This window comes from Muscardinus avellanarius (genome assembly GCF_963383645.1).
Source record: "Muscardinus avellanarius genome assembly, chromosome: 1".
Lineage (NCBI taxonomy): Eukaryota > Metazoa > Chordata > Mammalia > Rodentia > Gliridae > Muscardinus > Muscardinus avellanarius.
The window spans coordinates 183283150-183295930 of NC_137786.1; the positions used below are offsets into that span (position 1 = coordinate 183283150).

Genomic DNA, 12781 nt, shown 5'->3' on the forward strand with positions numbered 1-12781 from the left:
ACTAGGGAATCAGGTCAGAATTGGGAAGTCCAGAGAAGGAAAAATTGGATGAGGTTGGAGTAAACTGATCAAGAAAGACCTTGATGCCAGGCGTGGTGGTGCACGCTTGTAATTCCAGCATTCGGGAGGCTGAGACAGGAGGATCATGGCTCATGGACAGCCTCCACTACTTAGTGAGGCTCTTTGCAACTCAGTGAGACCCTGTTTCAAAAATAAAATAATAATGGGAGTAGGGTGTAGCTTGAAGGTAGAATGTCCCTGGATTCCAATCCCAGTACCACAAAAAAAAAAAAAAAGGAAAAGAAAAAGAAAAGAAAGACCTTGAGCCAGATGTGGTGGCACATACCTTTAATCTCAGTACTCAGGAGGCTGAGACAGAAGGATGGTTTAAGACTAGCCTCAGCAACTTAGCAAGACCCTATTTCAAAACAAAAATAAATAAATAAATAAAGTGGCTAGGAGTATAGTTTGGAGATAGAATGCCTCTGAGTTCAACTTCCAGTACCACAAAGAAGGAGGGAAGGAAAGAAAAAAGGAAGGAAGGAAGGAAGGAAGGAAAAGAGGGAGGGAAGGAAGGAAGGAAAGGAGGAAGGAAAAGAAAGACCTTGCAAGCCAGACTGCTACAATATGTCCTGGAGATGGGGTATCTAGGGTGAGTGCTAGGGCAAAGCAGAGAAGGGTTTAAAACAGGTGACAAGCACAGTCATATCTGCAATTAAGAAAAAGACCTGAGGACAAGATCATACTTATGGCAAAGTGCCCTTCCTGAGTAGGGGATTCCCTGAAGATGTGCTAACCAGGTGGGTAGATGCAGCCTGACCATCCCCTTCCTTCCCACCTGCTGAAGGCCTGTGATGCCGTCCCTGTGTTTGGATACCTATGGACACTGCACGGCTGCACTGCCAAAGGCCACACTCTTCTTCCGCCCCTTTCTTCCCCTTTCACTGTTCCTCATATACCTGCACACTGAGGAACAAAGCCAGTGGTACCAAGGTCAACACTGCTGCTCTTAGGACAGTGTGTGTGTGTGTGTGTGTGTGTGTGTGTGTGTGTGTGTTGAAAAGGAGAAAGACTTGGAATTAAATAGTCTTAAAGCCATGCTACCTACTGACTGCATGGCCTGTTTCTTCACCTGTAACTCAAAAAACAAAACCCCTTCAGGGTCTCTATCCTGTTTTTGAAGTCATGCCTAAGAGGTCCTACTCACTCATGTAACCGCCATAATGTGTCATCCCCACCCTGGTCAGCAGATGGCAATAGTAGTCCTTGGTATTGCATGGGTATAGTGATGAAAAAGATTTAAGGCAGAACTTCTGGAACCTGTGTGTAAGTTGAGAAGCTTCTGTATGTACATAGCCATCCCTACCCTGGCCCAGTGCAAGGATGGAGCCTGGCATTAAGAGGATGCTTAAAAACACACACCAGCCCTCCTCCATCAGCTCTGCTCAATGTGGGGCATCAGGAAGGGGTTCCCGGATCCCAACCTGTGAACTTTCCTGATGTGTGTACTTTTGATCACATTCCCATTTCTAGGAGTTTCATACAAAATAAGGAAGGTACCTAAGCTCTCCTTGAACAAAAAGGGTGTCTGGGCCCTCTTGCAGGTCTGACCTTAAAAGCAGAACACTCTGGAGAGGGATTCTGGAGAATTCAGTGAGAGTAGGCGCAATCCCACTTGGATTGTGCTGGAATTCTCCAGCACCATTGCCAGTTCTGATTGCCCACGGTTCTTATGCAGAGGCCAACCCTCAAGCAGAGCAGACAAGGTCTCCTGAGCACCAGGGAGGTCCCCACAGAGCCACACTTCATGGGGTAGCTGCTGAGTACTGAAGTTTATTTTTGCTAAACTACAGAGAAAGAGAATGATACTACAATAGAGCTCTTTTCAGCCTCTGGGCTGGGAAGCCTTGGAGGCCACCCCACTTTGTCTCAAGCCCGTTGAGCTCTCCTTCTTAGGCCTGTAGCTAAAAGAGGAGTGCCAGTGTGCGGGCTGGAGGTGCATGAAGGGGCACTTTTACAAACATGTCAGTGTAACACGGAGAAACTGAACTCACTCTGAGAAGGAGGAAGGGGACCTGGAAAATCTGCTCAATCACGAAAGGTGTTAGTAGGTGAAAATCATGTCCTTGGTGTAACCCAGCTGCTCCAGGTGGGGGTGAGCGGCTGTCTGGATCAGAGGTGGTGGGCCACACACCAAGATGAGTGTGGCCTTCCCGGGGGGTGGGAGGTGTTCCTTGATCATGTCTGCAGTAATGAAGCCCGAGCTGTACTTCCAGCCTGAAACAACACAGAGCAGGAAAGAGCTGTGAGGTGCTGGGCTAAGTTCCTGATACCAGCCTCCCCCTCCACCACTTCCTCAAGCCAAGAAGGAGGGCAAACTGCTATGCAAAGACTTAGAAGTCTCCAAATTGCAGAGTCTTGAAGAAAGCCCAAGAAGAGAATATGGGGGTCTCAGCTCTCTGTAGATTTAACTCAGATTGATTCCAACCATGGCTGGGACTCAGAGGCCCTGCTGGGGTTTGCCTGATGAGCACTGAGAAAGATGGAGACCTCCTCTCACATATGGTGAGGTGTACCAAGGTTGTGTATGAATCAAGGCGGCCAGCTGTAGTGCTGGTGTGTGGGTTCATGGGGTCGGGAAGCGCCCTCTGCTGGTCAGTGAGCTGTATGACGGGACAGGTAAACTCAGTGGTCAGGGAAGATGGACCACATTGGGCTCAGGATGCAGGTGGTTGTTGGGGTGCTGGCTGGGGTGTGGCATTTAAGGACTGCTGTCCAGGTGAGGCGGGTGGTGAGGGGTGCAGTGGCCACAGGCAGTGATGTGAATGGTGAAGGGGATATGACCATATCAGACGCAGTGTGTGTGACAGCCGTGTGGAGCAGGTGGGCACTCAGGGCAGCCCCGTGTTCCTCTCAGTGCTCAGTGCAGCCGGTGGACTGCTCCTGAGGATAAGACACCTCCCCTCTCCCTCAAATTATTGCATGTTCCATATGAACCCAGAGCCTCAGGTCTTCACCCTCAAGCCCAATCCTTAAAAAAAAAAAAAAAATGAAGACAAAACAGACAAACAGAGGCTGGGCCTTGAGGTGGGCAGGGGACTGGAGTGATGAGGGCAGCAGGCATCATACCAATGGGAGGCCTGTCCAGGGTGTACCACAAGCTGAACTGGTCTAGGTGAGTCCTGGCAATTTCTTCGAGCTCCTTTCTCATCAAGATATCTTCTTCTGTCTAGAAAAGACATAACATTAGAAAAGCCCCTCCAGGGACAGCCGGTGTGTCTGCTGCCCAAGCTGCCAATACCCTAGCTTGAACGCTCGCTGCAGACTCCCAGGGAAAACTAGGCTTCTGCTGCTTCTGCAGACCAAACCCTCCCTCTCATGAAGAGAGGTGCTGCGAGAGTGGAGGTCCCCGCAGAGTGCAGAGACTGCCTTCCCGCTGGAAGGACTGTGGCTTTACAGACTGGTGGCTTCTCTCAGAAGTCCTCGCCCCACCTTCTGTACCCACATTAGCCCCAAGCATGGCATTCCCGACTGGAACAAGCTCAGCACAGGCCTAGGGTCTTCTGCAAGGAAGTAGAGGAAGAAGTCATTTGAGAGTCGGGCATGGCAACACATGCCTGTCATCCCAGCACTTGGGAGGCTGAGTCAAGAGGATCACAGGTTTGAGACCAGTCTCACATTGCAGCTAGGCTGTCAGCAACCTACTGAGGCCTTGTTTCCAAACAAAAAATAAATAAATAAAAAGGGCTAGGGGCATAGCTTGGAGGTAGAATGCCTTGGGTTCAATCCCTGGACACACAAACACACACACACACACACACACACAATTTTTAAAAAGTAATATGAGAGAATAGTGCTAAAATATAAAGGAGGGAAAGACACTCTGGAGATTCATTTGGGAAAAGGGACCCAAAGACACTTGTCACGGGCTCAGAGTACATAAAAGTCTGAGTAGTAAAGTGCTTCATTACTTTTGTCCTAGTAATCTCACTTCTGGGGTTCTATTTAGAATAATATATAAGTAATCAGGCCTAGGCACAGCTATTCATTACTGTATCGTTTATAATTGAAAACTGAAAAAAATGAATGTAGGAAATTCAGTAAATTAAGAGTTCAACTTGACATAGACTATGATGAAAACATTTATAAAGTGTTTTAAAGAGAAGAAAATGCCTGTGTGGTAACACTAAGTGAAAACTATGTATGTGTGCACTTGTGTCTGTAAATATATAACATGTACAGAAGACAAGAATATTTATATTCTCTGTTTCTCAAAATTTCCACTGAGAGCATCCATGATTTCATACTCAGAAAAACAGAGAAATGTATACCAAGGAAAGAAGGAAAACTGAGTGCTCGGGGTTGGCTGGGGATACATAAGAATTAAACATAAACAAGCCCCCCCCAAAAACGGGTCTGGACTTGGTTCCCCAGCTGCCAGTGGACGTGGTAGAGCGCTCTCAGCCCTCCCACGCTGCAGGCACTGGAGCTCGTGCTCAGTGAGTGGCCCTGGGAATGAATGCAGAGCCCCAGCTCAGCAAACATTCCGCCCTCCCGCTGCAAGCTCAGGGCTGACTCAGCAAAACCCACCTGGTTGGCAAAGATGAGGGACATCCTGGTCTTGTCACTGGGGTTCTTGGTGATGTGGCGAATGAGCTGCAGCATGGGCGTGATTCCTGGAACACAGGCAGTGGGCAGGCCAGCCTTCTCCCTTCTCTGAGGCGATGGTCCCTGGCCTAGAGTGGCTAAATTTCCCTGGGCCCAGATTATACCTTCTCACTTCTGTCCCCAACCTCAACGTGGGGAACAGCTTTTCATTTTGGTGTTCCTTTCTACTGCAACAGTACATGAAAAAGCTTGTTTTCATTTTCACATAGCAAGATGCGAGGAGCATTCTGAGCTCTTCGGCATCTTTATTTGAGAAACAGAATCAATGGTGAGTAAATGTGATACTTTCTAAAGTGCCTATGATGGTGCCTGGCATGCTGTAGAACTCCTCAAGGATTGATTCTCTCCTGTCAGGGATGAAGAGAGTTGGGCTTGAACTAGATCCAGGAGTTCTTGGGAGACCATGGGCCCCACAGCTTGACATGAAAGAGTCCCCATCGTCCCGGGAAGCCACCACATTGGTTATGGGAAACAGAGCACACAGGGTCAGCTTCACATTCCCACCACTACAGCTAGAGGGGGAAGCTCTCATGGCGTCCCTTCTAGGATCAAATAATTCCAAAGGCAGAGTGGTGCTAAGGCTCACCTCTGGATGAAGCTCCAGCCCCTTCTTACCTGTGCCTCCAGCAATCATTCCCAAGTGATGGACCAGCTTCTTTTCAGGCATGCTTGTCTTGTATAGTCTGATTGCAATGTTCCCTAGGAACACAGAGGATGCTTCTAACGACTGCAGCTCTTGTCTGGGAGCCTGTACAAGATGACTGACTTTTTTTTTAGGACTCTCACATGCAAGACTCTCCCTAAGCATGGGCTGCACCACTGTAAGCCAGAATAGCAGACCATGGTAGCTTCCTTAAACAACCCTGAAACACCAGTGCATGACATGGGAGTGGAGTCTGGGCCTCCTGAGGGACTCACTGAGCTTTCCCTCCTGAGGCTGGAAGAAAAGTGAAGTTCACGGGGATGGGGGGGGGGGGGGGGCTCACAAAGCACTCTGGCACACAGCAGGGAATCAGGGAGCAAACACAGAATGTATTAGTGAATGAATCAGCGTGGGCTCCATCCATCATCCATTTCTCAAGATTAGCAAATACCTTTTATGACTAGGACACATCAAGTGAAGCTTAGGCTCTTGTGAAGTGGGAGTATGAATGAATGACCGCTGTGGCCTTAATGAGTTTGTGTGACTGAATGTATAAAGACGTGAATGATGAACCCATGTGAGTCAGGCCTGAGGAATATTCTAGAACAATAAAACCTACAGGGATCTTTTTTCTCCTAGCTGGAGACCCAGTGTGGACCCCCTAGTACCTGGCCCTCGGTAGAACAGGCGCCCAGTTGGCCCTCGAAAAAGGACAGTGTCCCCAATTTTCATGTTCTCCAAGTACTGAGTCATCTTCCCCCCTTCAGGATAACGGGGGTTTATGTTTTTGAAGTAGATCTGAAAAACAGGGCAACATGTTTTTCATATCCCCAGATCTATGACCACAGCTACATACAGCTAGAAAATGCATTTGCTCCTGAAAGTAATGCAGGGAAATTGCTCTGCTCTCAGGGTTGCTATAAGCAGTACCTGAAGACACACAAGGTTAACTATCGCTCCACTGCTAAATGACACTGCTAGAAAGCCCTGCCCAGGACACAAGTCCCCTCAGAGAAAAAGCACTGCCCTGGGACCCACCACCATAAATAAGCTTGCGACATGCTGAATACAATGGGCAGAATTTACCTTTATAATTAAGTCCACAAATCCTTGGTCATCTTCCCTGGAGACAGGTGTATAAGCCCGAACCACCAATTCATTATTAATTCTGGCCAAAAGATGGACATAGTTACCTACAGAGGAGGCATAAATGTCCAGTCTGAGATGAGGAGCCCAAAAAAGATCCAGGAATCCCATAAACATCTCTGGGCTTTGATGAAATGGGCAAATATTGCAGTTGGATGTAACAAGAGGACAGGTGGGAAAGGAACCTGCACCTGGGATGCCTGGATCTGAGGCCTGCCATTTTTACCTGGGCAGCCCTATTCATCTCCCGGGACTTTGGTCTCTTCATCTATAAAATAATGATGATGGAGTGGAGGATGTGGCTCAGTGATAGGTCACTTACCCAGTGTGTGCAAGGCCCTGGGCTTGACACCTAGTACCACAAAAAATATTGAAAGAAAAGATGGCAATGGATATTATACTTGCCCAGTTGTTTCATAATGCAAACAATTTGCAGAGGAAAAGAGCTAAATATGGAGGATAACCATTAAAAATAACATGAGAGCATTTCTCTTGAAAAAAAAATGTGTTACCATCACAAACTATTTCCTCTGAATCTGGATGTACCACTGAGGTCTGTGAATGAGTCACAGCTACCTCCTCTGTACCCTAGTGCTTAGCACAGAACAGGCCTAGGCTCATAGATGCTACTGGGGCCCAAGATCTAGACACCAGGGACGACATAAAGCAACAGAGTTGTGTCTTCCTTACCCATGACTGCAGAGGGCCAGCAGTGAAATTTTAAACCATCATATTCTGACCTTCCAGCATAGATTGTGTGTGTGTGTGTGTGTGTGTGTGTGTGTGTGTGTGTGGTGCTGGAGATGGAAACCAGGGCCTTCTACCTCCAGGTTACACCCTTAGACCTACTTTTTTTTTTTTTTAGAAACAGGGTCTTACTAAGTTGCGAAGCCCCTCACTAAGTTGCTGGGGCTGGCCATGAACCTGCAATCCTCTGTCTCAGCCTCCCAAGTACTGGGATAATAAGCATGCACCACCATGCCCAGACCAGCATAGAATTTAATAGACCTGGTATGACCAGAAACCTATAGACTGTGACTAAGCCCAGTATTCAGTGATGAACTGGGCTGCTTAGACTTCTATTGGATCCAAACTAAAGACTTCAGCGACCAAGGAAATTAGCAACCAGGGCAGGAGCTGCCATCAAGAGATGCTAAGAGCTAGAAGCAACAGAAGGTTCTACACATTTATAAGTGAGTAGAAACTGTTTTCCCAGGAAATTAGTCAACCCTCTATGAATATGCAGATAGAAACAGAAATTTAAGAAAAGACACACAGAGAGAGAGGAGTAAAGGAAGCAGGGAAGGAGGAAATGTGGTAGAGTGGGGTAGCCATGGTCCTTGACCTTGCTTCGCGGGCACAGAGGTCTTTTAGGGGCCTCAAAGCCTGAGATACAAGAAAACTGGCTCAGCGGCTACCCACAGCGTGGCTGGGCACCAGGGGCACTCGAGAACAAGTGCCTGAAGCAGCTTCCTTCCGGACGCTCACCGGAAACTCGAACATGGAAAGGCTCTTTCCAATTCAGCTAACTCAAACCTGGCCTGGCAGTGACGTCAGATAAAATAATGGGGCTCTCCTCTCTCATACCAGCCCCCTGGGGTCCCCCCCCCTCTCTCTCTCCCTTTCTCTCTCTCTTTCTCATCTGCTGGAGATAAACCCCAGGAGCATTCTACCTCCAAGCTACACCCCTGACTCTTTTTATCTTTTATTTTGAAACAAGGTCTTGCTAAATTGCTTAGGGTCTTGCTAAGTGGTCAAAGCTGGCCTCATACTTGCCATCTTCCTTTTCAGCCTCCCAAGTTCTGGAATTACAGGCGCATGCCACCATGCCAAGCTTCCAAGCCTGAGGTTCCATTTTTAATAAGCTTTGCTTTAGCTGAGCTGAGATGCATCAGAACCCTGAGTCCTCACAGCAAGCTCCCCCAGAAGCCACTACATTACCTTGTCCTGCTAACTTTGCACTGACCCCACCAGGGCCCAGGACAGAGTGGGTCAAGGCAGTTTCTAGGACATTCTCTTTCTTGGGGGTTTTCATTCTTTCAATCTTCCTACCGACAGGACCAGTGACCAGTCAGGCAGACCAGAAGGTAGCTGGACGTTGTGCTGTCATTAAGGAATGAGGGAGCAGCAAGGAGGTGCAGGGCCCAGCTGGCTGCCTAGTGTGTACTTTCATCCTTGACAGAGTTAAGGTCAAGGTCTGTCCTGTGCTTATCAGACAAGTAGGATTAGGATATCCACTGGAAGGCAAGCTGTATGCACAGTTCAGGCAAAGCTGCTCTGGGATCCACCCACCTCACGAAGACTGACTCCACTGTCTAGAGGTGTTACAGAATCGAGACTCCAGGACTACAAGGCTGGTATCCACAGTGGGTCCCTCCATGTGTGGGTCTGAGGCTCCTGCAGAGGATCTACATGGGGCACCTGCTTCCCCACACATTTCAGGCTTTTCTCCTGACTGTGGGAGGAACATTAGTTCCTTTCTTCCCTCCCTCGGGCACAGTGTTTTTCAATTTCTGAATTTTCACATCCCTCAATCACTTTACCCTCACAAAAACCCAACTGAGGTAGGCAGGCAGGCCTGAAAAATCCCGTTTTATAGAATGAGGAGCAGAGAGGTTGAGGGACTTAGGGTTTCCCAGCAAGGAGGCTTTGGTGAGATCTCAGCTCTTCTAACACTAGGGTCCCTTCTTTTCAATGCTTATTCAATACCACTTTTGTGTTGGCCCAAATGGAACAATGAAGAAGGTCCCCAATTCCATCTCCCTATCTCCCTGAGCCCATGTGCTTCAGAAAGAGGATCACAGCAATCTCCACTCTTTGGGAAGCTGGAAACCTGGGTTTCTAATTCAAGCAGAGTGCCTAGCCCCCAAAGGCCCAGCCGTGGAGATGACAACCAAACCCGGCTCACCTATAGGAAGCCCTAAGACATGGTCCGGCGAGGGCAGTCCAAAGCGGAACCTCCGGGTGTTGTGGTTGATTGGCTAGTAAAACAAAACAAAACAGAGGCCGGCTCTGTCAGTTTTCTAGAACCCTTGCTGGGCAGCCCAGACACCTGGGAAGAGGCTGCAATAGGCCACAAGGGGACTATCTGTCCACCCCACTCTCCAGCCAATTCCCCACCCGCCTTGTTCTCTATTCACCCAGCCATGGGGAAGGGTCAGGCAGACCCACTACCTCTTTCTCAATCAAGGGCAATGGGTACTTGGCATCAGGGTCCTGTAAGGTGATAAGAGCTCTCCTCCTGAAGTTCATGCTCTTCAGAGCCAACAGGAGCACGGTGACCCCGATGACAGTGAGGGCCAGCAGCAGGGATGGGTCCTGGTAGGCACAGTGTGAAGAGAACACTCAGGTCTCTCCCGCCCTGGGTAACGCAGCTTTCAGGTACATCTTCCCCATGCCAGAGAGAAGGTGCAGAGGGAAAGGTACTAGCAAAGGCAGGTTGTGTGCTCAGAGGGAGAAAGGGGCCAGCTGCAGAGCAGACAGGCTGGGGCCTCCAGGCTCATCCTGGCCACAGCCAAGGATGCTAATTCCGGGGAACCCTCCTCCAGTGAAGGTTACTTGTAACACACAACCTGGAATGAAGACTGTAGGGTGGTCAGACCTGAGGGTGATGCCTGCGCATCCTCTCAGGGAGGTTGTGGGCTAGAGCTGGGCTAGGGGAAGGGCTCTGGCCTCCAATCTCCGCCCTCTGCTTCTAGTCCTACCAGGAGGTATAGGGGTGGTATGGCTCGCAGTAGGGGTGCTCTGTAGCCTCCATCCCCGGGGAACTCACCAACACCCTCAGGGCGGTTGAGGAAAGCCTAGGCACTCACCTCCCAGAGTCTTGCCCAGTCTCCCTGCACCCAAGCCCTGCAAAGCCAGCCTGTTCATTTCCCAGCCCAAGCCTGTTGCTGACCATTCCGGAAAGGTCCGTGGGCTCTTCCCCGCCTCCCTCGCCAGAAGTCCCCGCCCTCAGCCCGCCTCCTGGGAATCGCTGACAGCTGCCCAGGGCCAAGGCCGGCCCCCGTCCCGCCCAGGTTCCCTCTCAGGGGTCCAGTAGTCTGGACCGGGACCTTCCCAACTGGCCTCTTCTTGCCAGGTGGTTCCGCCAAACCCACCCGGAATGAGATGCCCAACATGTCGTCGAAGCAGAGCTCCGCCTGGCGGACCCGATCGGGGCTGGCTGGGCGGCAGCGGTCAGCTCAGCAGCGGTCAGCGGCCACAGGGCTACTCCCTCCGCGAGGACCGCCGCGGGCTCCTCCTCGCGGGCAGGCGCGCTGGCCCAGCCCCCAGGGCCGCGCGGAACTCGGGGCTTCTGGCCTGGTCCTGAGATCCCGGGTGTCTCTGTGTCCCCAGGTTCCTTATTTACTACATGATGCTCTCTTCATCCTGGTGCCAGCCCTCTCCCTGCACACTGGGCAGCCATGCCTGAGCACTAAAGCCTCTAGCTTGTTTAAATTGTGGTAAGGCTGCAGAAGGGGCGTCTGGAGGGGACAGGAGGAAGGGGATGCCATAAAGGAAATAGGAATTCAGGCCTAAAGGGCATGTAAGTACGTATGCGCATTCAACACATCCGTGAGCTTGTGCTCTGAGTTCTGTCCAGAGCCAGGGTTTCTGGTGTCATTGAGATGAGACATTTACTCGAGGCATTCATTCATTCACTCACCCACTAGTTGGAGAAATACTAAGAACTCTGCCCTCGTGGGATGGGCAGCAGGTTAAGAGGCGCAGATGGTTATGGAGGTTCTTCAGGATGCATTTCACAACTTTGGCTCCCCCTGCCACACTTTGCCAGTGGCAAAGGTTAAGTTCCTGCCTCCTGGGCCTCAGTGAGACAGAGGAGCTAAAAAGCAGACCCCCACCCGTTTTAGTGCCTAGGGCAGAAACCAGACACTGGGTTTATTTATTTATTTATTTATTTATTTATTTTGGTGGTACTGGGGGTGGAACCCAGAGGCTTTATACCTCCGGGCCATACTCCCAGACCTATCATATATATATATATATATATATATATATATATATATATATATATATAATTTTTTTTGGGGGGGGCAAGGTCTCACTAAGTTGCTGAGCGCCTCACTAAGTAGCTGAGGCTGGCTTTGAACCTGCATGATCCTCCTGTTTCAGCCTTCCAAGCGCTGGGATTACAAGCATGTGCCACCACACATGGTAACACTGGGATCTTTTAACTCCACGAGGATGGAAACAAAATCAAGTCAGGCAGGTGAGCATACGTGCAGGCTAGATGTGGTACTGGAACTGCCTCCCATTTAGGAAGGGGGCTATAGCTCCAACAGGATATCAGGCTGGCTCCCTGAATTTAAAAAAAAAAAAAAAGAGCACCTATCATTGGTCAGTTGCAGGGATGGGGCTGCAAATTGGCCTCAGGTGCGGTCAACTCCAGCCTTTTCTGAGTGCTAAAGATAAACTATTGCAGTTGTTCAAGAGAGCATACAGGGGGCACCCTGACCTCAGCCACGCGAAGCTGATGCTGTTTGGGAATGGCACATGCCCAGCCTCCTGGGGGTCAGCTGTCAGGTCTGGAGCCAATGTCCAGAAATGCATTATCCTTTGTCCCTGTGCTCAGGATAATAAAGTAGTATAGATTTTGTGGCTAAGCACAAAAACATACTGTCTCACAGCTGGGGGCTAGAAACCCAAAAGCAAGGTGTGGACCGGGTTGCTTCCATCTGACGGCTGTGAAGGATCTGCTGCGGGCCTCTGGGGATCTGCACACGGACTACTTCTCCCTGTATCCTCTCACATCAGCTTCTTTCTGTGTGCTCCAGTGTCCAAATTTTCCCTTGTAATAAAGGCATGAGTCATCTCAAATTGGGGTCCACCCTAATGTCCACATTCTAACTTGATTACCTCTGTAAAGACACTATCAGGTCACATTCTCTGGTGCTGCGGGTTAGAATTTCAACATAGAAATGTGAGGAATAAAATAATGCATATTACCACACCAACACCACTCCCTAAACACGCACATCGCAGGCACTTGTAGTCGACACCTTCTATAATGCCCTCAGGTGCTGACTGGTATATTATTGTCAGTTAATTTTTGACAAGTGCACAGTGATGTTTCATGAGCCTACTTTGCACTATCTAAAAATTACTAATGAGGTTGAACATCCTTCATATGTTTATTGCCTATGGAGTTTCCTTTTTACTCCCAAAATATGCCTGCTTTTGTGGTTCTTGCATATATATATATATATTTTTTTTTTTGAGCTGTTTGTCCTGAACTAATCTTTAGGAGTTTCTTATATGTATTTTAGAAACCACTCCTTTTCCTGTTATATAAGTCAACAAATGATGTCTTCGATGCCTTCTTCT

At 49.2% G+C, this 12781-nt stretch overlaps 1 protein-coding gene across 1 annotated transcript; it reads right to left on the reverse strand.

Moving 5' to 3' along the window:
* Window positions 1-2104: 2104 nt before the first annotated feature.
* CYB5R2 (cytochrome b5 reductase 2) lies at window positions 2105-10575 on the reverse strand (the record flags this gene model as incomplete). The annotated part of the gene is made up of 9 exons (XM_080694268.1): window positions 2105-2277; window positions 3130-3229; window positions 4591-4676; window positions 5284-5367; window positions 5980-6109; window positions 6398-6504; window positions 9366-9438; window positions 9632-9775; window positions 10555-10575. The coding sequence occupies 9 exons, from the start codon at window positions 10573-10575 to the stop codon at window positions 2105-2107; spliced, it is 918 nt and encodes a 305-aa protein (XP_080550394.1).
* Window positions 10576-12781: the final 2206 nt, after the last annotated feature.